The sequence below is a fragment of the Atractosteus spatula genome, chromosome 5 (assembly GCF_055471065.1).
Source record: "Atractosteus spatula isolate fAtrSpa1 chromosome 5, fAtrSpa1.hap1, whole genome shotgun sequence".
In the NCBI taxonomy this organism is placed as follows: domain Eukaryota; kingdom Metazoa; phylum Chordata; class Actinopteri; order Semionotiformes; family Lepisosteidae; genus Atractosteus; species Atractosteus spatula.
In genome coordinates this window covers 22143413-22169115 of record NC_142710.1, presented here as the reverse complement: position 1 = coordinate 22169115, position 25703 = coordinate 22143413, and the positions used below count along the sequence as shown (strand labels likewise).

The 25703-nt window shown below is 36.6% G+C and overlaps 1 protein-coding gene across 1 annotated transcript in view; it reads left to right on the top strand.

The window, feature by feature from the left end:
- The first annotated feature begins 308 nt into the window (after positions 1 to 308).
- The window catches only part of adgra1b (adhesion G protein-coupled receptor A1b), a 131744-nt gene continuing 106349 nt past the window's right edge, over positions 309 to 25703 (top strand). The window contains exons 1-2 of the mRNA XM_088917412.1: positions 309 to 1077; positions 20821 to 20892. Of these exons, the coding sequence (XP_088773538.1) occupies positions 860 to 1077; positions 20821 to 20892 (290 nt within the window). The 5' untranslated portion in view covers positions 309 to 859. The remainder of the gene's footprint in view (positions 1078 to 20820; positions 20893 to 25703) is intronic.

Genomic DNA, 25703 nt, shown 5'->3' with positions numbered 1-25703 from the left:
TTCGACACAGCAGTTGATTTAAATTTACAATTTTCCTTAAGACTTTAGGATACATATTTGCGAAAATGCGTTATCTTTTATTTGATTGGTAACACTAGATGCTTTAAAATCGACAGTGGTCCCTTAGTGCATACATTTCAAAAGTAACCTGATAGATGAGACTTGGTGAGTCTACTCTTGCAGCGCTCCCATCATGTGGGTACTTTTTAGCCAATCAAAAAATGTGTAACCACTTCCCCCTGGGTTTGGAAGAGGAGGGCTGATACAATTCTCCCATCTGGTAGCTCCTCGTGCTTGATTGCGCATTAGGCACAAGCGGTGCACCTAAAGCACGGATAACGCGGACCTGTTGATAACCCAGTTCAAGAATGCAGCGCTCTGCAACTTTTTCTTCACAGAGAAACTATAAAGATCCATAGCAGGAAGTGTTGCGACGACGTTTGATTGACGCCTATTTACCATGCCTGGAGTTTTTGAGGGTGGAATATTATACGAAGTTTTAAATGATAAATTATGTCAACAGTTTGATACCAGAGGATATTAGAGAATTCTTAAAGACAACCTTTAAAATCCATGTAGTAATGGAAAAGCATCCGGCGATGCTTTTAAAGAAAGCAACGAGATGTCATTTATAGGTTTTGTATTCCAGGTATAGAAACGTGTACAGTTTGCTATTGGAGAAGAACCACTACAACAGAATTCGTCAGGTGTATCTTAACCGGAATTTGGCAGGGTTCTGTCACTTCCTCAACACTGGATAACTCCTTCACTTATGTAAACTAGTTAAATGTGAGATGATCGGTTCCTATTTTCCGTGTTGGAAAGGGAAAAGGCATTTCCAAAGGAGGTTCTATTCACGATGAAACTCTTGAACTTTTTCTGTCTAGTTGCTGGATTTTGGAGGATGTTTTCAGCAAACAGAAACTGTCCCGACCTGATCATTGACAGTTGCAGCTGCACATCCGAGCGATTCAAAGAGCTGGGGAGGCAAACTATTCGAATCAAAGTTGTGTGCAACAGCGGAGAGTTAGTGGAAACTTTACAGCCCAGCTTTTTACCCAACAAGACAGTTACTCTGTAAGTACAGTGTCTCCTATTAATTTCGAACAGAACAAGTTAGTTTTTTCTTAAGTTCTGTCTGTTGGTAATTGGTTTAATAATATTTTATCAGAGCGTGGAATAGCATGACAAGCTTAGGAAGTGTGTTTGTAAATCTACTCCGTGGTGCATCCTATATTCAAACTGACAGCTAGCTAAACTTACAGTATATAGCAACTTACCACAACACTGTCCTAGATACCGAATAAAGATTAATACAAAGACTGATGGCTCTGTGAAAAATGACGTACTGTACCAATGGAACCGGACTAAGCTGAGCAATGATTTTGTATACTTTTATTAAGTTAGATATTCTTAAAGGCATGTCAATAAAAATAATAAAATAAAATTTACATACATTGTATTTACACACATTTTCTCGTTTTATAAAAGATTTATATATAAATGTATGCACACAACTAGTTTTATAGCAACAAATAATTCATGATTTGTATAAGGTAATTTATATAGTTATTTAGGTATGGTTTTGTGCAGAACACGTTTGCATAGCTAGCAGTTAATGAACCTCAACACTCATCTTTACTGACAAACTGTCCTCAATATGTTACAAATGACCTAGAGAGGCTTGCCCTTATAGAAAATAATTGTACATTGGGGTACAATGTAATATTCAGTATCAGTACAATACAACTTGCTACAATAAACACGTTCTAGGTAAATTCATAGTTGGAATTCATTAGTCAAAAAGATAAAGATAGTTCATCATCTGTCTACTTTCCTTTGTATCTCTGCGTATCTACCAATTTTCCCAGAATCTATTTATATAAAAACCTCATCTTGTCACATTTTGAAAGTTTCTCAAAATGGCATGCAAGTTTCTTTATTAATTTTCTATTGACTGTGGTATGGCATATCTCTCCTTAAGTAATTTGATTGTCTTTTCTGTGCAGTGCATGAAATCTGTTACTGTATTAAGTTTTCCACTGTGGTTATTTTAAGAAGTCACTCAGATTTATTACTATTGCTGTCGCATCTTTAAACATATACTGTAAATGTAATTTTATGCAGTTCACATTATTGTGATTTAAGCTTCTAGTCACATGTACTGTATATGTTAAGAAATGCATAACTTAAAGCACAGAATTTTGGAACATCCATCCAATATACAATATGAAAGCTGCTTATCCTGGTAAGGGCCTTAGCACCCAAGAACTTGTCCCAGGAGAATAGCATGCAAGATGATGGGACTACACCCTGGATGGGACAGCAGGACATCACAGAGCACACACAAGCACACTGGGATAATTTAGAGACAGAAAGGAAATCGTGGCAATCAAGGGTGTAATATGTAATATCTGCCTTATAATTATTTTAAACCAATACTAAATAGAATTTTACATTACTTGTGAGTCATATTGCAAGGTGAAAAGAGTCCCAAGAATTCTGATAAATTGATCATTCAGATTTCAAATAGTATAATGATATTTTTTATCCTGCCAATCCATTTCAAGTCTTTGCTGTTGTTGCTTTTTCAAAATGTGTTGTTCACTACATTGCAAAAAAAAAGGTTCACTTTTGGAAGTTTGAAAACTGATATTTTCCAGTTTTATGTTGGTTTTAGTTACGATTTGTCACTTAAGACTGTGCTGGCACACACATGGAGTGCAATCATGGGTGTAAATGTGAGTGTTGATGGTCTTTCATTACTTCTTCAAGCTATAAATATTGTATGAAATCAGTGGGTTTTGTGGCCGACTCATAGAAATATCTCAAGTATGTGGCCTACACTCTTCTCCACACAGTTTTCCACAGCAACTTTTAGCAGCTTAGAAATCCCAAAATACAATTTGTACAGAGCTAATTCTTCAGAAAAAGCAAATGGATAAACATTTGCTTCCTTGCCATGGAAGAAAAGATACAGCAACTTTTAAAAATGTGGATTTATAGTGCTTGATCATGTTGGCATCAATGTTGATATAGGTACTGTATGTGAGGTACAACAAGTGCAAAACAAAGCATCCATCAATTGATCTGGAAGCAAACTGGCAAAGTTTTTTTCCCTGTGAGCGCTGAGGCTGGAGAAAAAATGCATAATTCCAAACTGCTACAGTTAACATTGCAGTTTATGGAATTTCTTTGTGCACATTGATTGCATTCCTTTATGGTGCCATGAATACTTGCACATTTAATAAATAATATAATCCCATATGGTGTACCCCAATATTTGGTGTATGTTATTGCTGGTGCAATGTAGTGTTTTCACAGTTTAACAGGTTTAACAAGACGTTCTGCTTTCTTTCACTGGTAAATTCCACAAGCTACAGTAACTAGTGTAAAATTTCATACCACTGTGGACTATAAGTTCAGTTCTATAGACTGATTTATATGATCCTAGATTTCCACATTTCACTTTTTCCTGACTCAGCATGGACTCTTTTTACAGTTTTGCTGAAAGACTATGAAATGAACTTTTGTGTCTGTACAGGCAAATCCACAGAGATGATTCAAGCAAGAACTTTGGTAATTAAAATTTAAACAGTGGTGTTCACTTCAGAAAGCATTCCTCTTAAAACCCTGCCCTAAATACTCTCTACTTTCTCCCTGGCCATTGAAATGTTATGAACTTTGCGTTGTTATTAGCAGCCCCCATTTGGCAAAGTGCTCTTCCTGCATTAGGAAATGTGACCTTTAGCAGCTTGAAGTGGTTTTCCTCCTCTCACTTTTGTTTTTATATGTAATGAAAATAAACAACTCTCAGAAGAAAGTACATTAATATATATTTATACAAAGTAAATTTCAGGTGGATTTATTTAACATTTCCCTTAAGACATTTTTATTTTCTGTTTAACAAAACTTTCAGATTGGATTTTACAGTATTTTGACACTGCAGTTGTTTTACTGTACATTTCTTAATGTACAGTACTTTATTTCAGAGTGAAGGCTGCATTTTTTAAATATAACACAGCTTAACTATATCAGCACTAAGCTGTGCAATCATTTTTTAACAATCTACTAATCATTCTCTTTACATTGGGGGAGTTATATTCCTTTATTATAATTCTAGAGTAACAATGCAAAGCATCCTTTATCCCAGTGACTCATAATAATGAAATTGAAAGTTTACATTCTCTATATACTCTTCAGTTTAAGAGACGTAAGAAGTTATTCTACAAGACTGAAAATTCAGTGGCTGTCTTTAGCTCAAATTTACTATTGTCATGGTCTCACCTACTGTAGTTCTAGTATTAATGGTATCTTGCTTGATAACGGTAGGAAGGAGAGTCTTTAACACCTGTTGCAGTCAGCATGTGTTAATGGAAACATGCTACTGTTTATGCAAACTGAGGGGTCAGATGAAAGCTGTTTAGCCTGGAGCAGCACTAAACGAGGGATGTAGGCAATGCTGCAATTGAAAGCATAGTACAAGAAAAGGAGGTCACTTCTCCTAGACATTTCACATTTCATGTGTAACAAGGAGCATTGAGTGGTGACAGGCTTACCAAAAGCCAAAAGTTATTATTACTTACTGCTTTGTGTTTTATTGTAATGAAAATCCACTGTTATGAGTAGTCTGTGCTCAAATATTACACTATTTGTAAACTGTATTTTAATCCAGTCTTCAGTCTAATTTTGTTGAGTTTGCTATGGACAGTTTACAAAAATACAACATATATACTGTGCTACGTGAGGCAGCTTGGTGTGGGTGCTCTTTTGAGTAGGTTGCAGGATGAGGAGGCCATGACGTTCCCCAGCACAGGGACTTTTGGCAGCTCTTTCTCCCTTTCACGGATACTGTAGCCGATCTTCAGAGTCTGGCCAGAGTCTTTTCCTCATATTCCAGCTATGGGCTTATATCATGTCTCTCTGGTGAACTCTCATCCACTTTCCTGTTCAACAGCTCTAGTTCCTCCCTGTCCCACAGCACTGCTTCAGATTGACAGAGGCTCCTCTCTTGCCAGCAATGCTGGGGATGGCAGCTCCTCCCTCAGGTGCAGACTTAGTAACTATAAAGGCTGCTCCTCACCCCTTTCCCAAGGCTTTGACACTGGAGGGTAAAACTTATTTTCTCTCTGGCTATGGGCAGGATGGGAGGCTCCTGCCTCCCCATCTGGGAGACTGTGGAAACCTCGGGCGTTGTCCCTCGCAAAGCTAGCGGATGAAGCATGTTTTTCAAGTGATGTTCTTCTGGAAGCCCTCATCTTTCCCCAGAATTTCTGAATCATTTTCAGTAGCCATGCCTTCTGTATTGAGCCGCTGTGATGTATTAAGATATTTCCTCTAGAACAGAACCAGTGTTTTCTCTTATTTTTGTTGCTTTTTTTCCCTTCATCTGTTCTGAAAAAGAAAGCACTAGAACCATTGGCAGCCAGGATTTGCTGCTCTCAAGACTCACATAGCTCACTGCCTGTCACTCACTCTAATATGATATCACATGGGACAGCAGGTAGTGCAGGTGGGGGCCCAGAAAACACACAACCGAAGCAATACAGTGCAAAATGGTGGCTTTATTTACAGCTCAGCATGAGAACTGAAAAATAAAAGTTTAGTTCTTTTTTGAGCAATGATGGACTCTTTCTGGTTCACTTTCTAACCACAGCTGGGAGCAAAGCTGCTTATCAGCTTTCACAATACAAAATAAACAGTACAAATCTGAATCGCAATCCAAATCCTTCCCCTGGTTGCTGGGTCCCTCAATCCTGCTTTGTTGCTTTCTCTCTTTTCTGTGTATTGCACTGGCAATGATCTGTGTCTAAAGCAGGCAGCAGATTTTATAGGATGGAAACTAAATTCTGTATTTAAGAATGCTTTTGAATTAAGCTTATTTCCTCTCTCAAGACTCTGGGGGGTCCACAGGTAGCCTTTTCTTTATGATTATAGTGTATTCTGTCATTTGACCAACCACCTTTGTCAGACATGCATCCCGAGATCTGCCATCGTGTCCCTGTCCCGCTGCGGTGCCACAATATGTAAATACCAAAAATAAACATTGTTTACAAGCATATTCACGTAAGACTTGTAAAAACTTTCAGCTGCCTGATGACTGAAATGGAATCCCAATAGTGGGCAGCATCAACTCAAAACAGCTTGAGAAAAAACACTTTTGCTTCAGCTGATTTCATTTTTTACAACCAGAGAGTCAGAGAGTTTGTAGATCTACTATGGTGTACTGGAATATAAGGAATAATAATTCCTGAACATGTACATGTAAATATCTTTATGATTCATTGTCCTTTATGTGTTAATATTGTCATTTTCCATCCATTTTCAAACTGCTTTATCCAATTCAGGGTCTCGTGGGACTCAAGCAACAGGCACTGACCAGGACATATCCTGAACAAGGCTTAAGTCCATCACAGACACAAACACGCACACACTCATGCCAGGGCCGATTTTTCCCAGAAGCTAGTTACTGTAACCTACTAGTATGTATTTGGACTGTGGGAGAGCTACAGGTAACCAATAAAAATATTTTTGAACTGTTGTAATATGTTGACAATACCTACTGTAGCATAAGAAAAGCTTATGCTTAGTGGTGCAACTGCTTGAGAGGGGTGTGAGAAATCCAAATATGATGTGAAGTTGAGAAGAAAATTCAGAATCCAGTATAAAATCATATTTTTGTAGGTGGTAAATCAACATTTTCATCACACATGACATTAATGAGGTCACAGTGTTCAAATTTTGATTCATAGCCAGTTAACAAATTCTGGGTTTCTTTTGAATGTAATTTCAGTGGATTTGTAGCCATGTGTCTGATTCTCAAGTTATTAAGAGTGTAAGTGCTTGAAGTATGACACGTAAATCTGAGTATAATAATGGAAATGCCAGTCAAGTTTATATGTTCTATTGCTTTCTCCCTCAAAATACCAAGAAATTGCAAAACAATAGAAAACTAGAAATGGCACCGTGAAGAACACCACACTGCACAGTACCAAATTCAGAAGCACAGTCACACACTGGAACAAACTGGCCCTGACTGGCAACAAATCCATCCATACCATCCAACAGGAAAGTCAGCATAAGCCTTCAAGCAATTTAACAGCATCATCCAATCCATTGTATCAAACATTGCAGAAACATTAACAAAAAAAGAAGTGAACATCTTTAGGAATATGTTGTTGAGAAGGTCATTACAAAAAATCATTTTTGTAAACTAAACCTAAGGAGATAAAGCAGTTTGTTAGTAACAAAGTATTATCAAGTATTATACCTGAAAACATTAAATCAGATATATGCTGATAAATTCCTGCAATCTCAGAGGAAAGATTACAATACAGTTATAAGTTTTTAAGTGACCTTTCAAGAGAGCTCAGACTGGCATGCAGTCTAATTTACTGTTAAATTAATGAAGCCGATTTCAATGTGGTTTGTACTGTATCCAAAGAGAAACCGGTGTTCTGGAATTTGCTTGTCACCAGGGAGTCTGTATTTGTTGAAATTCCCACAACAGCTGAATGCTGTGGTGTCTGAACTGCAGCAGTCAGAAAATGATCACTGCCAAGCTTTTTCAACCACTTTTTAATCAAAATAAGATGAACAATTCTATTGTTATAAGAGCGAACAACATGGGGGCCAATTTGTAACCTTTAAGTTATATCTATAATATACTGTTTAAAAGAAAAGTGGTAATGGCAGAGAACCTACCCTTCACGTTTTTCACTTAATAGGTGGAATGGAAGTAATACAGTACATGGAAAAGTTTGTCCTCATTCTTAAACATAATCAGTAATGAAATATGTAATAATTTTCAGAATATAGCCAATCCATGTGCATAAATTTGTGTATATTAGCAAGTGCCTTTTATTTTCATGTCTCAGCCTGCATATCCTTTGTGTGTCAACCTTTTTGTCAGCATTCATAGCTCAGATTTTGTTAGTCACAAAGGCCACTAGAGTTTGATAGATATCCAATGTAATCATGGCTTCATTCCTCATGATATCATTTGTAAGTTCGGTAGAGAAGGTTGTTTTGATTGATCTTGGCCTCAGGCTGCCTTGCAGAGTGGTAATTGGTGTTAAATGGGAGCTATGAGCTAATCACTGTGCTATTTTGAAATTATCATCCAGAAACACAAACACAAAACACAGCAGTATGGCAAGATGTATTGTCATGCTGACAGGCGTACAAGAACTTAACCAAAGAGCAGGTAATTCCTTTACAAACAAGGAATATTTAATTAGTGGGGAAAGTATCGGTTTCTAGAAAGTGTAATATAATGATCATAATATTTCTCTGGATCCCATTATATACAGTGCAGTCCATAAGTATTTGGACAATTACACAATTTTTGTTGTTTTGGCTCTGTACTCTAGCATATTAGATTTGAAATTAAACAATGACTATGAGGTTAAAGTGCAGAATGTCAGCTTTAATCCGAGGGTATTTATGTCCATATTGGGTGAATCATATAGGAATCACAGCCCTTTTTATACATAGTCCTTCCATTTTAGGGGCCCAAAAGTAATTAGACAATTGGCTGCTCATTTGTTTCTTGGCTAGCTGTGTGTCGTTGCATCGTTAGTTCATGCACAAGAGAGCTAACAAAAGGTCTGGAGTTGATTCTAGATGTGGCATTTGCATCTGGAGTCTGCTGCTGTTGTCTCTCAACATGAGGACCAAAGAAGTGTTAATGCCAGTAAAGCGGGCCATCATGAGGCTGAAAAATCAGAATAAATCAATCAGAGACATAGCCAAAACATTAGGTGTGTCAAAATCAACTGTTTGGTACATTGTTAAGAAGCAAAAACGTACTGGTGATCTTAGCAGTAGCAAACGACCTGGTAGACCACGGAAGACTGCAGTAGTGGATGACTGAAGAACACTTTCAATCGTGAAGAAAAACACCTTTTCGACTGTTGAACAGATCAAGAACACTCTCCAGGATGTAGGCATAGATGTGTCAAAGACTACCATAAAGAGAAGAATACACCAGCATAACCTCAGAGGGTTCACCACAAGATGCAAACCACTGGTAAGAAAGGCCAGGTTACAGTTGGCTAAAAAGTACATTAAAAAACCTCTAGAGTTCTGGGACAAAGATTAATCTGTACCAGAGTGATGAAAAGAGAAAAGTATGGAGAAGAAATGGAACTGCTCATGATCCAAAGCATACCACCTCATCTGTGAAACATGGTGAAGGTAGTGTCATAGCTTGGGAATGTACTGTATGGCTGCCCGTGGAACTGGCTCACTTGTCTTTATTGATGATGTGACTGCAGACAGCAGCAGCAGGATGAATTCTGAAGTGTACAGAAGCATCTTATCTGTTCAGATCCAACCAAATGCTTCAAATCTCATTGGACGGCACTTCACCTTGCAGCAGGACAATGACCCCAAACATACTGCTAAAGCAACTATGGAGTTTTTCAGGGACAAAATGTGGAATGTTCTTGACTGGCCAAGTCAATCACCTGACCTGAATCCCATTGAGCATGCATTTCACCTACTGAAGACAAGACTGAAAGCAAAAAGCCCTCGAAACAAGTAGAATCCGAAAATGGCTGAATTACAGGACTGGCAGAGCATCACCAGTGTAGATAGATACCCAGCGTCTGGCGATGTCTATCGGTCGCAGACTTCAGGCAGTCATCGATTTCAAAGGATTTTCTACCAAGTACTAAACATTACAATTTTATTATGTTAATGTGTCCAATTGCTTTTGGTCCCATGAAATGGGGGGACTAGGTATAAAAAGGGCTGTGATTCCTACATATATGGTTCACCCAATATAGACATAAATACCCTCGAATTAAAGATGACATTCTGCACTAACCTCGTAGTCATTGTTTTATTTCAATCCAATGTGCTGGAGAACCGAGCCAAAACAGCAAAAATTGTGTCACTGTCTAAATACTTTTGGACTGCACTGTATATGGGATGTGTTGTGGGGTCGACATACAGTATTTCTGCATTGATTCAGGCATCTGTGTCAGCGTGCATTGGCTACAAAGGAACAGGTAAAGATTAATTCCATGCTGAAAAGTAGAAGGAAAAACTACATTGCTTTGGTTAGGTCTTCTTCAGGTGTGAGTAACCTCACATACTCTGTAAGAGAGAGACTTAACGGCTGAAACATTGTTTTTTTAAAATAGCGGTATTTGATACAATATTACAGTATTACATAGTTTATATTTTTAAAAATCATGGTAGGTTTTCTGTATTAATGAAACATAAAATTGAAATTTGCATTTGTGCATTGTCAGTAAGAAAAAAAAACAAATAAATCACCTTACAAAATCACATCTTAGAGGGACATCTTAAAAGGCACAAACTAAGGTCAACAGACCATTTAGAATGTTATCTGTTTATATGCTGTGCGAATGATTATGCAAAGTAGCCTTTTAAATTGTACAGAATAACAACCTTTATGTAAATATTGTTGTGGATTCCTTTAACACCTTCAGATATAGTTGATAGATTCCTGTGCCTCCCAGCCTGAGTGTGAACAGAAATAATATCTGTCAGTCATTGGCAGCCTAGCTCACCGCATCACTCCTTTGAGATCCTGTGACACTCAGAGAAAGTAACGAAGATTGATATTCAAAGCTTCATGCACTGAATTGTTACATTGCAAACAGAAATGATTACATTCAGATAAATGTAGCATTAAAGGTCTGACAGCTGAAAATGACGTACTTACGGGAATAGTGTTCAGCTGCGTTTGTTACAATAACACAGGATGAAATCATGCACGGCCATCAGCTTAAAGCACTTCCAGAATTGGAAATCATATCCTCAGTGGAAGTGCACGCAAAAGATTAAGCATGGTATTTGAAGAACGACACTCTTCTGTATTATCTCAGGGAGTCAGCTGATTTAAAGAAATAAGCTGTCACTAAATAGCATGAACACAAATGAAGAAGGAGATTTATATACAGTACATCACTAACAGTTGCCAATGCAATATTACTGTAAGTACAGTATCTAGCTTAAAGAGGTTGGAGAATACAGATGTACAGTATTAAAGATCAGTGAGTGTTGTTTTATTAAGTCGTGGTGGGTTTTAGTAGTTCTTTAGCAATATGTGCAATTCCTATTTTAAACTTAAATTATTTTCTCAGGGTTGTAAGACTTAAGTGTGTCAATCAGATGGAAATTTCAAAACTTATCACCGGCCATGTCCCTTCTAGTGAAAGAACACAGAAAATATATGGGAAATTTCAGAATTAAAATAGAAATAGCCAAAAAATAAATCCCTAATTACATTCTTTAGTGCGAAGCATGAACTCTACAAATATTATTCCTTTGCTTCATTTGTCTGCTTGATTTGGTCCTTTATGATCATGAAGCTGTACAGAGTGCTTTACTGTATCAGGAAGGTTAACTGTTTTCTCTAACCCAATCATGCACACTCTTTTGGCCCTGAGGGCAGAAGTGTACAGATGCCACAAGCTCTCAGCTGAAGCTTAATTGAAGCTCTGCTAATACCAACTTAAACTCTATAGCATTCTCTGTTTCATGTCCAAGGTCAATGTTAGTTGATATGAAATATGTTATTTTGGTTAGCTGACCATAGCAACCCGATATTATAGAATAACAGAGTTTCAGTGTTTGAAGAAAAGTGGCTAGAAACCGTTCAGTTGGCAGTGGTCGATGTTTGTAATATTTCATGTTGTGATCTTTACTCTACTTGGTTTCTGTTATTGGTTTCTCTAGAGTACAACTATTTGAGTTATTTTGGTTACTGAAGTTTTAAATTGCATTTTCAGTCATCTTCCTTTTTTTCCATTTCAGTCCCACAGAAGTGACCCAGCATGTTTTGTTACAAAGCAATATACAGTACAGTAGAAGGAAAGGTAACATAATGCACCTTTAGCTTAAGTTCATTCTTAATAATATGTTGACTGTAAATTTAGTTTAGTTGTCATTAATTTTTTTATTTGGATTTATTTGGATTTCAAATGTTTCCACAAATATTTGATATAGAGGAGTAGATTATAGGAGGTTCTTGGAGGCTTCTGTGATATGATCATGGAACTAACCATTTGAGAGAATCGTTATCAAACATTTTCTGATAGAATCCAGCTGCAGGCAAGCTCACTGAAGTAGCAGATAACATTTATTAAGGTCAAATATCTGTACAATATCTATCTATTTAAACAGTTTAGGTACCTATTTGATGAGTATGCCACACTGAGATGTAATATGATAACATCCCACCATGCTCTGAAGGAATCATATTAACAACAAAATGTATTCATAAGTGCTTTTAAAAAAAAACTCATAGCACCATATGACAGCACACACATACAGTACTGTAATGCACAACAGAAGTAAAGGCAAGGACAAAGAAGACAGTAAATGAACCTAAGAAAACCACAAATGAAACTAAATGATACATTAAGAACTATAGTGAAAACAGCAGTCTTTGATATATAGATCAAAGATTGCTTTGATTATTTGAATATTTTGATGAAGACTAAAATATCACTCAGTGGCCAGCTGATCCGTTTGTAATAGATGTTTTCGTACCCAGTATAATATGTGCCAAGACAGTTGCACATGCTTTGCCTTTCCTTTCATTCAATACCCTACAATTTTTAGAGTATTAAAATAAGTACTACATAAACAATCCTCAACATATAATCCTTCTAAAAACAGTACAATTATGGTTTAATAATGAAATGAGATTATAAAACATCTAAATTAATTTTAGAATTTTACAAAATTAATTACAGTATCTAACAAAAATAACATTATCCTTTCTTTCATTACATTTTTTACTTCTAATACAAAACTGTAATTTCATTGTTACCTTTCATAGTGGTGAGAACTTTAAAGAAATAACCTGTTTTTTGATTGTAGTACTCTTATGATACATCATGTAATGTAAAAGAGTAAATTCTGGGTCATTTTTTGCATCTAATTTAAAAATCTCATGCTTCTGACTTTGTTTTGCATCTTTTGGTTGAGACAACTCTCCAAGTCTTAAAACTTCTTTGAAGCTGTGAGCTCAGTTATAAATATGTCTGAATTACATACCTTTTGAGTCATTGAATATCGATCTTAGTTTCTGGGAGCCTCTTGCTCAGTGTCTGAATATTAGCAGGGATCTCCACAAACCTTGTTCGAGAACCACTGCAATGTTAGTGATTAGGAGCCCAAAAACCTTCCAGGAGGCATAAAATATCATTTATATGCAAAATGTTTAGTAAGGTTATTCAAATGTAAACTCTTTCTGTTTCACAACAATAAATCTGAGACTGTGACATGTGAAATAGAGTAGTCTGAGCAATTATTTGTTCATAGTTATAATGTTTGAAAAAAACAGCATACTGTAGCAGAACAATAGGGCATTTGTATCTTTGGAAGAATGATAATAAAGTCTTATGAGTCTTGCTATAACAGTAGTGTACAGTAGTACTATGTATGGCATCTTAAAACGTGTCGTTAAGGTTTTATGTGGGCTCCATGGAGCTGTTTTCAATTAAGTGTTATTACATTTTCTCTTGGACCCCAATGCAAAAATTTCTAGAGACAAAAATATATATATATAAATAAGAGTTTGGAACAACACAGATCACTCAAAAAAGAAAGAAATGATGGGGTTCTCTATACGGCATTGTTACGTCCCAGTGTGTGGTCTATGTGTGTTTTGTTGCTATGTTCCACACTTCCTGACCTTGATTGTTCAACCTCCCCCATTGGTCCCATTATATCATTGTTTCTGTGTGACATCATCTTCAATCAGCTTCTCAACCAATCAGAACTCATCTTATTCACTATATAACATGGAGGCTTTCAGAAGGAAGGAGTTTTTTTTTGTTGAAGCTCTGCTTTCCCAGTCGGTTTTCGTTTCTGCTTCGTTTCGCTTTTGGTTTTTGCTTCGGCTTCGTTTTGCTTCGTGTGTGTGTTTTCTTATAGCTTTGGCTGTGTAAGTTTGTTGGTTTCTGTTAGTCTTTGTACTTTCGTTTGTTTGTGTGTTTATCCTTGTTTCGCCATTACCTTGCCCAAACTTGTTATATGTTCAACCTCTGTGTTCTTTTGTACCCAGTTACTTGTGTCTACTCTCGTTGGTATTTGTAGTTCACTTGTGTATTTGTGTGAACTTTTGTGTTAAGGGTTAGTTTAGGTTGTTGGGTACATTCTACACACTTAGTTGATTTTTGTATTAGTCACACTGGTTTAGTATGGGTGAGTGCTGTTTGTCTTGTATGGTTTTGGGTAGTCAGTGAAGGTTAGCTAGGGTGTTGAAGACACCGAAGACTGTGTGTTTCGGGTTTTCTTTTGTAGTTAGGTCAGCTTTCCCTCACTTTCTTAGCCAGCTCCATTTTGTTTGTTATTTTCTTTTCTTTGGCACCACTCTAGTTCCCTTACCATGTGTGTTATTGTGTCCTGTATTTCGTACCAGTCACTTATTCACCTTAGAATAAATCACTTTTGCACTAACCCTTGTTATCACGCTTCCTAAGCCCCTCACCAGAACCCACCTGCATCCCAAAATTATCCTAAATGTTACATCCCTTTACCCCTAGAGACTTGGGGTTGTAACATTTTTGGGGGCTCATCCACGATAGCAAATTCCTGTGCTAAGGATTTTTTTTGGTTGCAGAATTTTGGTGTTTGTACTTTTGTGCATATTGGGACTGGTTAGTGTTATTTGGTCTTTTTTGTAGAATAGGGACTGGTTTAGGATTCTGAGTTTTGGATTGTGTTTTTTTGGCAAGGTAATTATGGGTACGTTTGATTTACGAAAGTTTGTCGAGGAACCTTCCTTTGACCTGCTGGACAAGTGTAGGAAGGACGAATTGCTCCAAATTGCAGATCACTTCCGGATTCAGGTATCGAAACAAGCTCTTAAAAGGGACATCAAGAGAGCTGTGATGGATAGGTTGTGGAGTTAGAGGTCTTTGCACTAGCGAGCAAGGATGCTAGTTCTCCTGGGGCTGGTGCTAAACCTGCTATGGCTAAGGAAGAACAGGACGAGGTGCAGGTGGTGGCTGAAAATGGAGGCTGAGGTCAAGGCCACATTACCTCCCTTTGAACCGTTCTCTCCTGTCTCCATTGGGTCGAAAGACGAGACTCGCCTGAAAGTTCGTCTGGCCTGCTTGCAAATGGAGGCGCAGGAAAAAGCCCAGGTACGCCAGGTAGAATTTGAGTTGCGCCTTGCAATTCATAAAATGGAGATTTAGGCGGAGAAAGAGGTTAAGCTCCGACAGCTTGAACTAGAAGCCAGAAGAAATGCTCCTGCTGTGCAGCCGACCCACTCCGAGGCCTCTAGCATGTCTCCTGTGCAAGATCCATTCTTGACCACCTTTGATGTAAGAGAGCGCATTGCTTTAGTTCCTCTATTCTTTGTTGATTCGAAGTTGATTCTTACTTTGGTGCGTTCGAGCGAATTGCCACATTGCTTCACTGGCCTAAGGAGGTCTGGTCACTGCTTTTGCAGTGTAGACTAGTGGGCAAAGCTCAGGAAGTTTGCTCTACACTTTCTTTAGAAGAAAGTTTGCACTATGATACTGTGAAGGCTGCAATCCTACGTGCATATGAACTGGCTCCTGAAGCTTATAGAGAACGCTTCCAAAATCATCGTAAAGTATCAGGCCAAACATTTGTTGAATTCGCCAGAAAAAAAGGGAATTCTCTTTGATAAAGGGTGTGTAACCTGTAAAGTGAGCAATGCTGTTAGAAGAATTTAAGAACTGTTTGCCTGAACGCGTTGTTGTCTATCTAAATGAACAAAAAGTGTCTTCCTTGTCACAAGCTGCTGTTTTGGCAGATGAGTTTGTGCTCATGCACAAAAACATTTTCATGTCTGCACATGTGGAGAAGACTTTATCTATTCCCAGTTCCCAGTCTCAGTCTACCCCAGTAAAAACTAGTCCCCCACGTCCTAAAGAGGAGCGTGACTGTTTTTACTGTCACAGAAAAGGTCATAACATTGCTGATTATATGATGTTTAAGCATAAACAAAGTGTTCAGAGTGTAGGGCTTAGCCATGCATGTTGTCATTCCTTCGACAATTGAAAATACTCCTGATCCTGGTTATGAGCCTTTCATTTTGAAAAGGTTAGTTTCGTTAACAGGAGAGCAGGAGAATCAAACAGAAATTCAAATATTGAGGGACACTGGGGCAGCCCAGTCCTTCATCATGGTTGACGCATTGCCGTTTTCTGAAGAAAGCTCCTGTAACTCTAGCATATTAATTCAAGGAATCGAAATGGGAATTGTGAATGTACCCTTGCCCAGGGTTTATTTGAACTGTGAGTTAATTAAGGGATTTGTAAAATTTGGTATCCGACCTTCGCTACCCATTAAAGGGGTAACTTTTATTCTAGGAAATGACCTGGCAGGGGGTAGAATAATGCCTATGCTGGGAGTATTGGACGAACCAGATACTGACTATGTCAGATTATTTAGACATTAAGCACAAGAAAGGTGCTTAATGTCTAAATAAATGTCTAAAGAAACAAGCATTGCTTTGGCTTTGTTGTTGGTTTCTGTTAGTCTTTGTACTTTCATTTGTTTGTGTGTTTATCCTTGTTTCACCATTACCTTGCCCAAACTTGTTATATCTTCAACCTCTGTGTTGTTTTGTACCCAGTTACTTGTGTCTACTCTTGTTGGTATTTGTAGTTCACTTGTATATTTGTGTGAACTTTTGTGTTAAGGGTTAGTTTAGGTTGTTGGGTACGTTCTATACACTTAGTTGATTTTTGTATTAGTCACACTAGTTTAGTATGGGTGAGTGCTGTTTGTCTTGTATGGTTTTGGGTAGTCAGTGAAGGTTAGCTACTGTAGGGTGTTTGAAGGTGCCGAAGACTGTGTGTTTTGGGTTTTCTTTTGTAGTAAGGTCAGCTTTCCCTCACTTTCTTAGCCAGCTCCATTTTGTTTATTTTCTTTTCTTTGGCACCACTCTAGTTCCCTTACCATGTGTGTTATTGTGTACGAAATACAGGACCAGTCACTTATTCACCTTAGAATAAATCACTTTTGCACTAACCCTTGTTATCACGCTTCCTAAGCCCCTCACCAGAACCCACCTGCATCCAAAAACTATCCTAAATGTTACACCCCTTTACCCCTAGACACTTGGGGTCATAACAGGCATGTACAATACTGTTTTGCTTACATAAAACTTCCAGTATATTACACAGATAAGTAAAGTGGTATGAAAAAGCCTGCATGCCTATTGAGGGACCCCTTTTTATTGTGTAAACACTACATGGTTTTTGATTTTTATAAGCAGAGGCCAAATAATTTTAAAAGCTCCTCATAGATATTCACAAGCAAGCAAAAGAGCCCTTAAGGATATTAAAAGTTGCAAGATATGACACTGCATGCTTCTTATGCAAATCTTTTGGCACTCTGTTTGGCACCCATTATCCTAAGTACCTCTTATTCTGGAGGACTGATGGGCTGAGATTTCTGTGAATCAGTTACTCTTTAAGGAATGCAGCTGCTCTAGTTTTTATATTTTTAAAGAACTAGTTGGTTTCCAGCAATGTCCTTATGATTATGCTGAAAATCTAGACAAGGCAGGGTGAGCATAGTACAGTCAAACTATGTCTAGTAACAATCAATGTCAGCATTTTCTCGGCTGAGCCACTTCACTTCTGTCTTTGTCCACCACAGTGACCACAGTAAATAGGACAGTGTCGTTTGAAATGGCTATGTACGTGCTTCATCTACATGACCATTAAGCTTTATTAGTAACTTTCATTTATGCTGGCAAAAACATCTCCAATGCTTGAGTCACCTTTGAGAACTTAGCCAGTGCATTTATAAATGTAACCACATGTCAGAGAGTCTACAGAATATGGATGCACTGTTATTTGTGACAAAAATGTTTAACTCTTGTTGCTTTGACACCGCATGGTAGCCAGCACACTTCTATGTGTTGTGTTTACAAAGTAGTAATTACAACTGCATTATTTAAAGAATAAACTGTTGCAGGTTAGTTAAAATTCAGGCTCACTTTTACAATAAATTACATGACTAATTTGAAGGAAGTTCTTAAGTATAAAGAATCTTTCTCTTGGAAGCTTTTCTGACCTCTGATTTTAAAGGAACAAATCAGATCTTTCAATAAGTTCAAAATCTTTAAGAACTGCAGCTGCCCTCATTTTTAGTTTTTAAACCAACAACAGGAAATAGTACTTTACTATGAGTCTAGCATTAGAACTGGTGGCTACATACTGAGCAGACGGAGTCTAAATAAATATGTACTGTACAGTATATCAAGTATACAGTGGCAGAAAATGTGTGTTTAAATGTGTGTAGTTAGAGCCTTATTTCCTGTACATACATGATCAGATCATTCTGCTTCTGGTGAGCCTGAAGGCTTTTTAAAAGGACAATATACAGTATAATGTATCGTTTGAACCCAGAACAAAGGTCAAAGTCAAGATATCCTAAAGACATGGATTAAAGTTAAAAAAGTTGATTTGATGTGATTTAACATTACACTGTAATGAGTTGATGAGTTTCATCACCCAAGTTAACACTTAAGTTTGGAGTTCTGCATTGATTTGTGAAAGATACAGTGACTTTACCAAATTATGTACAGTAGCATACAAGAACTAAATTATATGCTTAATGTTCATTATAATGAATGTATTCATCTGCATAAAATAAGTGACGAGTCTATAAATATATACTTTTGCAAATCCTAGTTTTAATTTTGGCTTTGTTTAATTGAAAAAGCTATCCTCCCCCAGATCTCCTTCAGCAATAAATATATACCCATTCTTCATGTTTACTCAAAACTAAACCTTTGAAACTAATTAATAAAATATTTTTGTGAAATTAACAATGATTCAAGTAATAAAATAGTATTTTAATTACTTAAAAATGCAAATAGGTGCAAGAAATACAAAAGGTAAAACAGCAATTAGACACTAATATAGTGCCCTTTACTCTCAATGGCTTTTAAACACTGAACACAAGCTTTGCATGCACCAGAGAATGCCAGAAAATGGCAATATTACTCATTCTTGTACATACTTAAAATTCAATTATCCCTACTTTGATTTCTGCTCCTTTTGTCCTGTGTAGCTAATGAATGTGCTCATGTGGTTATGGAAGTGAATACAAAAGCTGGCTGGTGAAATTCTCAGTGCCCAGGGACTAAATTCATTCTGTTTCACTTCAGTGGACTGCCAAGGAAACCATCATGCTTCACCTTTGTCCAACAGTAGTAAACTCAAACGTTATTGTGTCTAAAGGAGGATTTTTAGTGCTATTCATTATGCTTTTACCATTGAAAAATGTTTCCTCTGCACCAGCAATTTGGAAGCTGCAATTCTCCAATAATTAGAAGATCTATAAAAGTCACTGTATCTTACTTTCTGGATGTCATTGATCGGAATTTCAGGCACTTGACATTACCAATCCTGTATTCATCAATTTTGCTTTTAAAGCCATTATCTTAAAAAGAAAAAGTCTTTTGAAGTTTATATTAAACTATACCCAATAGCTGAACTAGTTTATCATTGGTGGTTTCAGTAATAAGAGGACGTGGTATTTATTTCAAGATCATAACATGGTCCTTTTCTGTGTAAACTTATAGACATGGCATATACAGCTATAATATTGGTATAATATACTGTATACTATAATATCCTGTATGGAAAGTATTTCCAGAAAAAAGGAACATGATTAATACAAATACTGGAGAGCAGAAAAAATAAATATTTCTATTTTGATTGAATAAATACATATCGCCTAAACTTTGCTCATAAGCATAACCTTAGGTCCTTTGTTTTATATTTGCATTCTCATGTGGTCGTAGATGACGAATGGACTTTCTAATGGATGAATATCTATAATTTGTGCTGAACAACATTTGTTATTCTGACGTTTGACCTCAAGAATGTTATCCTTTTAAAAAAAAAAAAGAAAACGGAAAGCATTGACCTTGGTGTACTTAGGCGTCTCCAGGACAGGAAGGCCAAGCAGCTTGTATAATCTTCTGCATGTAAAACAGTTTCTGTACTGTTGCAGTACAGTCATGTTTATTGTAGCTCAGCAATATGAGACAGGGCTTTTTGTAAAAAAAAATATATAGTGCTTTACTGATAAACCTGAAAATACAACATACTGTAAATGCATTTTTATAAGGAGTAACTACATGTATAGTACTCCGCTTTAACATTTGCATAACATGCAAAATAGGTAAAACTTTACATTTTAACTTAAAAGGAATAACCTGCATGCTTTTAATAGTCCTTTTCAAACATGAGCAGTCTGTATTCTTACTAGTGTGAACCTGCTCTGAGTTCCCAAAACAGGGTTTTTCCACTTGGCTGATTTTTTTTTGTGGCTTTATGCTTGAAACAAACCCATTTCTAGTTGTGAATACTTGGCCCCTGTACATTACAATGAGCGCCTGGCTGCAGGAGAAGCTTTATTCTTCAGATAACTGTGAATACTCCTTCAGTGAAGAGTGAGCAGCATTTTCACAGAGAGGCAAAGTGCAGTTGTGAGTCATGACATGGCACACAGATTCATTTTTTCCTGCAGCAGTGATTCAAAGGACCTACATGTGCTTTATTGGTGTTTCATGCCACCATGCCTAAACAGACAATTCCTATAGATTACAATTTGGAAATAATTTGAATATGTCATAAATTATATGGTAAACATTAATTTATATCTGAGTGTTCTTAGTGAATGGTGAATAAATGTTAGCTACACAGCCCTAAATTATGAGATTCTTATAGAACTAATGCAAACGTCAAAAATTGGATAAGAGATTTGGCTCATAATGTATGCTTTGTAACATGGTCTTATTTTTCTTTGTTTTTTTTCCTCTTGCAGAGTTCTTAGTAATAACAAAATCTCTCTACTGAAAAATGGCTCATTCTTTGGCCTGCTGTCCCTGGAGAGACTGTGAGTAATTGATCTGGTTCTTTCTCTTGTGTGACTTAGTGTTAATGAAAACAGTGGTAATAATGACAATTACAGCAATAGTACAGTGTATCATTTGTAAGGAGAGGTCAATCAGCCACTTCAGCAGCCTCTCAGCCATTTAATAAGAGAAAAGCGAAGGTAAGGAGCTTAGTAGGAGAAAAAGGAATTGCACGCAGATCATGACAAATGTAGCTAAAATCCTCTCTTGTAAGATTAAATTGGGGCATTGCTACAGTTTCCTGCCAAGAGTCATTGGAACAGATTTATTTACATTCTTCATAAGACATTTTCGACCTTCTTTTCCCCTTTCTTTTTCTATAGATCTTTAGCTGTTATTTCTTATAATTGTGCACACCTTTCAACATATCCAGTTTTTCCTAAATTGGTCAGTAGAGATTTATTTCTAATGATCCATACATTCTTTCTTCAGAATGCAGTCATTTAGTTTGCATACCCCCAAAAAGAAAATATTTCTTTTTATGCTCTCTGCTTTCTCATGAGTGGCCAGACATGAACGGTGTGTCTGTTGCAAAACTCCAAACAAGACCTTTTCCAATTTTGAATTTTCTCACACTTTATCTCTTTGCCTAATATACTGTATGATGTCTGTTTTCTATGACAATGGTCTTTGTAAGCCTTTCTCCCAAACATTTATAACCATCTTAAGGTAAACATTTGCTTGTAGTCAGTGGTTTCAAACAATAAAAGAGAAAACCACCTAAAAAAGGTAAAAGTAGGTGTGGATAAAACTAGACCCCCCTAATACGTAATATAAAAAGGTTGATTCTTTGGAGATTATAGCCACTGTTTTCAGCGTAGCTTTGTGTGGTCGTGTGGGTTACAAATAGTTTTTCCCTTATACTGCATATTGTATTTCAGTGGTATTTTATTATCCTTTCCTATTCCTCAAAAGATAAATTACAATAAGAAGATAAAATGGATTTTTACAGATGGTGTGTTACCCTGAACTATTTTGTTTTCTTTGTGTACGACACTTAATCATTTCTTATACATGTTTATTACTGTTAACTTATGAAGGGAGTGCAATGCTACTGTAAAGTGATTTCAAAATTTTCCTCCCATTCAACCTTTCAACCCTTCAGATATCATTTAACATGGGAAGATCCCTTCAAACTTGAAACAAAATTCCATCTTTTTAATGTGTACTTATTGGTAACAATCACTGTTTGCAATGCATTTTATGCAATTTGTTATTTATAATTGTTTACTTGACAGCGATTGCTTTTCAGAACAGTATATGCTGCAAATGTGAATTAGAGACTGTATTTGTATTATAACAAATACTGTATTAAATCCTTGCAATGCGGTTACATTCACAGGTGTGCACCATTGCTATTGCAAATCTAATTTACCTTATTGAATTACTACATGTATTTCAAGTAGTAAAAAATGTGAATATGTAAGTAAAAGTATTTTTAATCTCCCTTTTATTGTTTTTGATTTAATTGTAGTATTTTATATTAGTTTTTCCACTGCTATTTCAATTGGCAGAAGTTGTCAAATAAAGTTCCAATTCAGATTAGGGTGTTAGATAAATAGCCCCAGCTGCTTGGATGTCTGAGTGCAGTGCTGGGTATTGATATTTAGTAGGTTCATTCATATGCATGGCCAATTCCTCACCCTCCTTGATCTGACAGTTTTTACTGTGGCACAAGAGACAAAATAAAGGCACAGTTGCTTAAAGTTTCATGGTGGAAGGAAGTCTGAAGTATTATATTGAGTTTTGTAAGTACAGTATTTGAGTATTTGTCAGGAATAGGCCCATCTCTTTTATTTTATTTCATTAAAACATGACACTTTCTGTCATTGAAACATTAATACCTACTGTATTTCTTGGACGATAGTTGTTGATGTACAGTCCTGATATGAAAGGAAATGAAAAAAATCAAAAGTTAAGAAGCTATATTCTTCCTCCATTTAGGGGTGAGCTAAACAATTATCAACTTTGTAGAGTTAGCATTGAAGGATTTAAAATTAGTCCCCGTATCAAAATCATGATTTTAGCCCAATCACTGTTTGCAAATTCAGACACCTGCTACTTAATTGCAGATTTTTGTCTGGCAATTACTTCTTGTCCCTACCTTGTGGACATTTGCTGTGTGAATCTGATCTAGAGCTATATCTGGTTACAGTATGATGATCACTCACAAAAATAAGATTTACATTTTGCATTTAATAAAGGGTGATTTTAAAATCAGTGTAGAAAGGTTTCTTTCCAGTTTTATGAAGGTTGAAGTCTCTGTGGCATAAGCAAAAAAAAAGACTAATATTGAACTTTGCTCTTAGAAAGTCTATCACTTAACTTTGTTTTTCACAAAGAATTATATCTTTCTTTCAATTTCCAATTGGCAAATGATTAAATATCTGGATTATGTATCTTTGCCAGCTAACTGAATACTCAAGTTAGTTATCTTTTCTTAAACAGTTTTGCAGGCTTCCATTAAGTAATTGTTTCCAGACATGTTTTCGAGGTCTTCTGTCTCCTTCATCATTTTCATAGGGGGCTCATTAAAAAATGTATACATAAGGAATGTTTATTCTGAAATTGATCATTGTCTCAAGCTTTGTCATTTTACTTCATGGAAAAAAATCGTTTTGATTTTGTATTGTTTATGTGAGCTGAATCTTCTCCAAAATCAAGAATAGACTGCCCACATATTCTTTAAGAAACGTTATCACTTCATCTCACTGAGGCCCAGTGTCAAATTGGGAATCTGAAGGAGGTGGATATCTTTTTTTTTTGCCTTGGCCTTGGTAGAACAGCTAATGTACAGAATACAGTATATTAAATATGCATACTTTTCTGTACTCTTATGCATTTTCGTTACAAAGGGCATTTTAAATTGGTATGAATAAGAATTACTTCAGCGTAAACTCAGTCACTTCAATTAATATATAATATAATTAATAATTCAAGTTTCCAGAATCCATTATGAATTTGTTAGTGATAATCATTCATTACTATCTTCATTAATCATCTGAGTTTTGTAACCGAGATTCTCTGCCTCTTCCCTTGAGAAGTCATTGGCACATCCTGCGTCTTACTTTCCACAGCCATGCTTCATACAGAGCCTCGCCCTTAGTCAGAACCCCACCAGCAGCACAGTTTCCAACGCCTGTTGCTCTGGGACTTTCATCATTTCAACATTTGTCAAGATTCACTGGGAAATATTCTGGTAGTCTTAATACGTACTGTATATTTGACTGCCATTTGGCAATTTTTACATGAAAATTGTTACGAAATCCCAATTTAAAAAAGGCTAGTCTGCAATATTAGGACTTTCTTGGAGCCTACAAAGGCAGTGAGCACAGCACATCATGAGGCCCTGCACCCTGTTCCTTATTTGCATGTTTCAGGTCTACTTTCAATGTATTTTTAAAGTTGCGAATGAAAATAAAATACATTTTAAAGATTTTGCCAACAATGTACCCGAGCAGTATAATTAGAGGCACCTGAGTTCTATATTCCCTGGCACAGCTTTGGTGAAAAGAATAATAAATCAGGCACACTGTTAAACAACTACAGTATTTATTAATAGTGACAGCATTAACATACAACATACTAGTTGTGCTATTTACAAAAAAGTCGTCCCAAAAGTCTGTCTTAACTAACCTGAAGACCCCATACTACTATAAAGTATTTAAATCTTATATAATGCCTACGAAGGCCAACAGAAGGGAAAAGCTGTCTCAGACCTACAGTAATACAGCTTCGTAACCACCCCGGTTCCTTTCTTGCTTTAAAACTCCCTGAGAACTGTAACCGTTGACAGAAGCCAGGTGATTCTCCAATAATCGTAACAATATTAATCTGAAATTGGTACTTGTCTTTATGCGTAGACACACAGCAGTGATCCCTGCACAGAGGAAGAATGTGGAAGTGCAGACACACTCCCATCAGGCCACTCTTCCTTTGATATGCTACAAGCTCTGCACTGCCCCTCAGTTGGTCCAAAAAGAACTGGAGCATACTGTAGATATATTTCTCCTCATGTTACCCCTAGCCTGCTGGTGAGCTTGAGGAGTCGCAGGGGTTACTCATTTGCTAAGAGCTGAGAGATACCTGGCTTTTTAGTTATCGCTCTCCACAAAGTGGTACTGAGCCAATTGTATGCTGCTTAGGGAAACCTGAAGTTGTGGGATTAACATGCAAATGAACAACCTTTTTTACACACAGTGGTTCTGAAACTGTGGTAAAATTAGCTTTAAAAAGTTTTTTTTTACAAAGTAAAGTTAATACTTTAAATCAAATACGTTTCTATTTCGGTATTAGTATTTAAAAGTAAGAATTGTAACATTGAGGGCCACTGGCATTGCATTAATAATTCTTAATACAATTATTAAAACTAGTGTTCAAGTTACCATTAAACATTGAAGGTCACAAATTTGATCTAAATAACCAAATTAAAGTGCATTGCAGTTTAGGTTTGCCTTTAGTTGACTATGCTATGGGTTTGGAATTGTGGCAGTAGTTAGAGCCAATACAACTAAATTACCTTTTCATTTACAATTGATTTTAGTTATAGCCTAATTACCACATTATTGGAGCTCTAGTTTTAAGTGATTCTGTTACACTTATCTTAAGACAACACTAAATTTTAATTTAGCAGAGTCAATTCTTAAGCAAAATCCTGGGGAGAAAGGCTCCTCTTCTCATCTTGCTTATTTGGTAGTTTTGCTGTGAAACAAACAGCCCAGAATATACAGTAGGCCCCAATGATCTGGCTGAGAAACCTGTTCCAGACACTCTTTGAGTGAAGAAAAGCTTC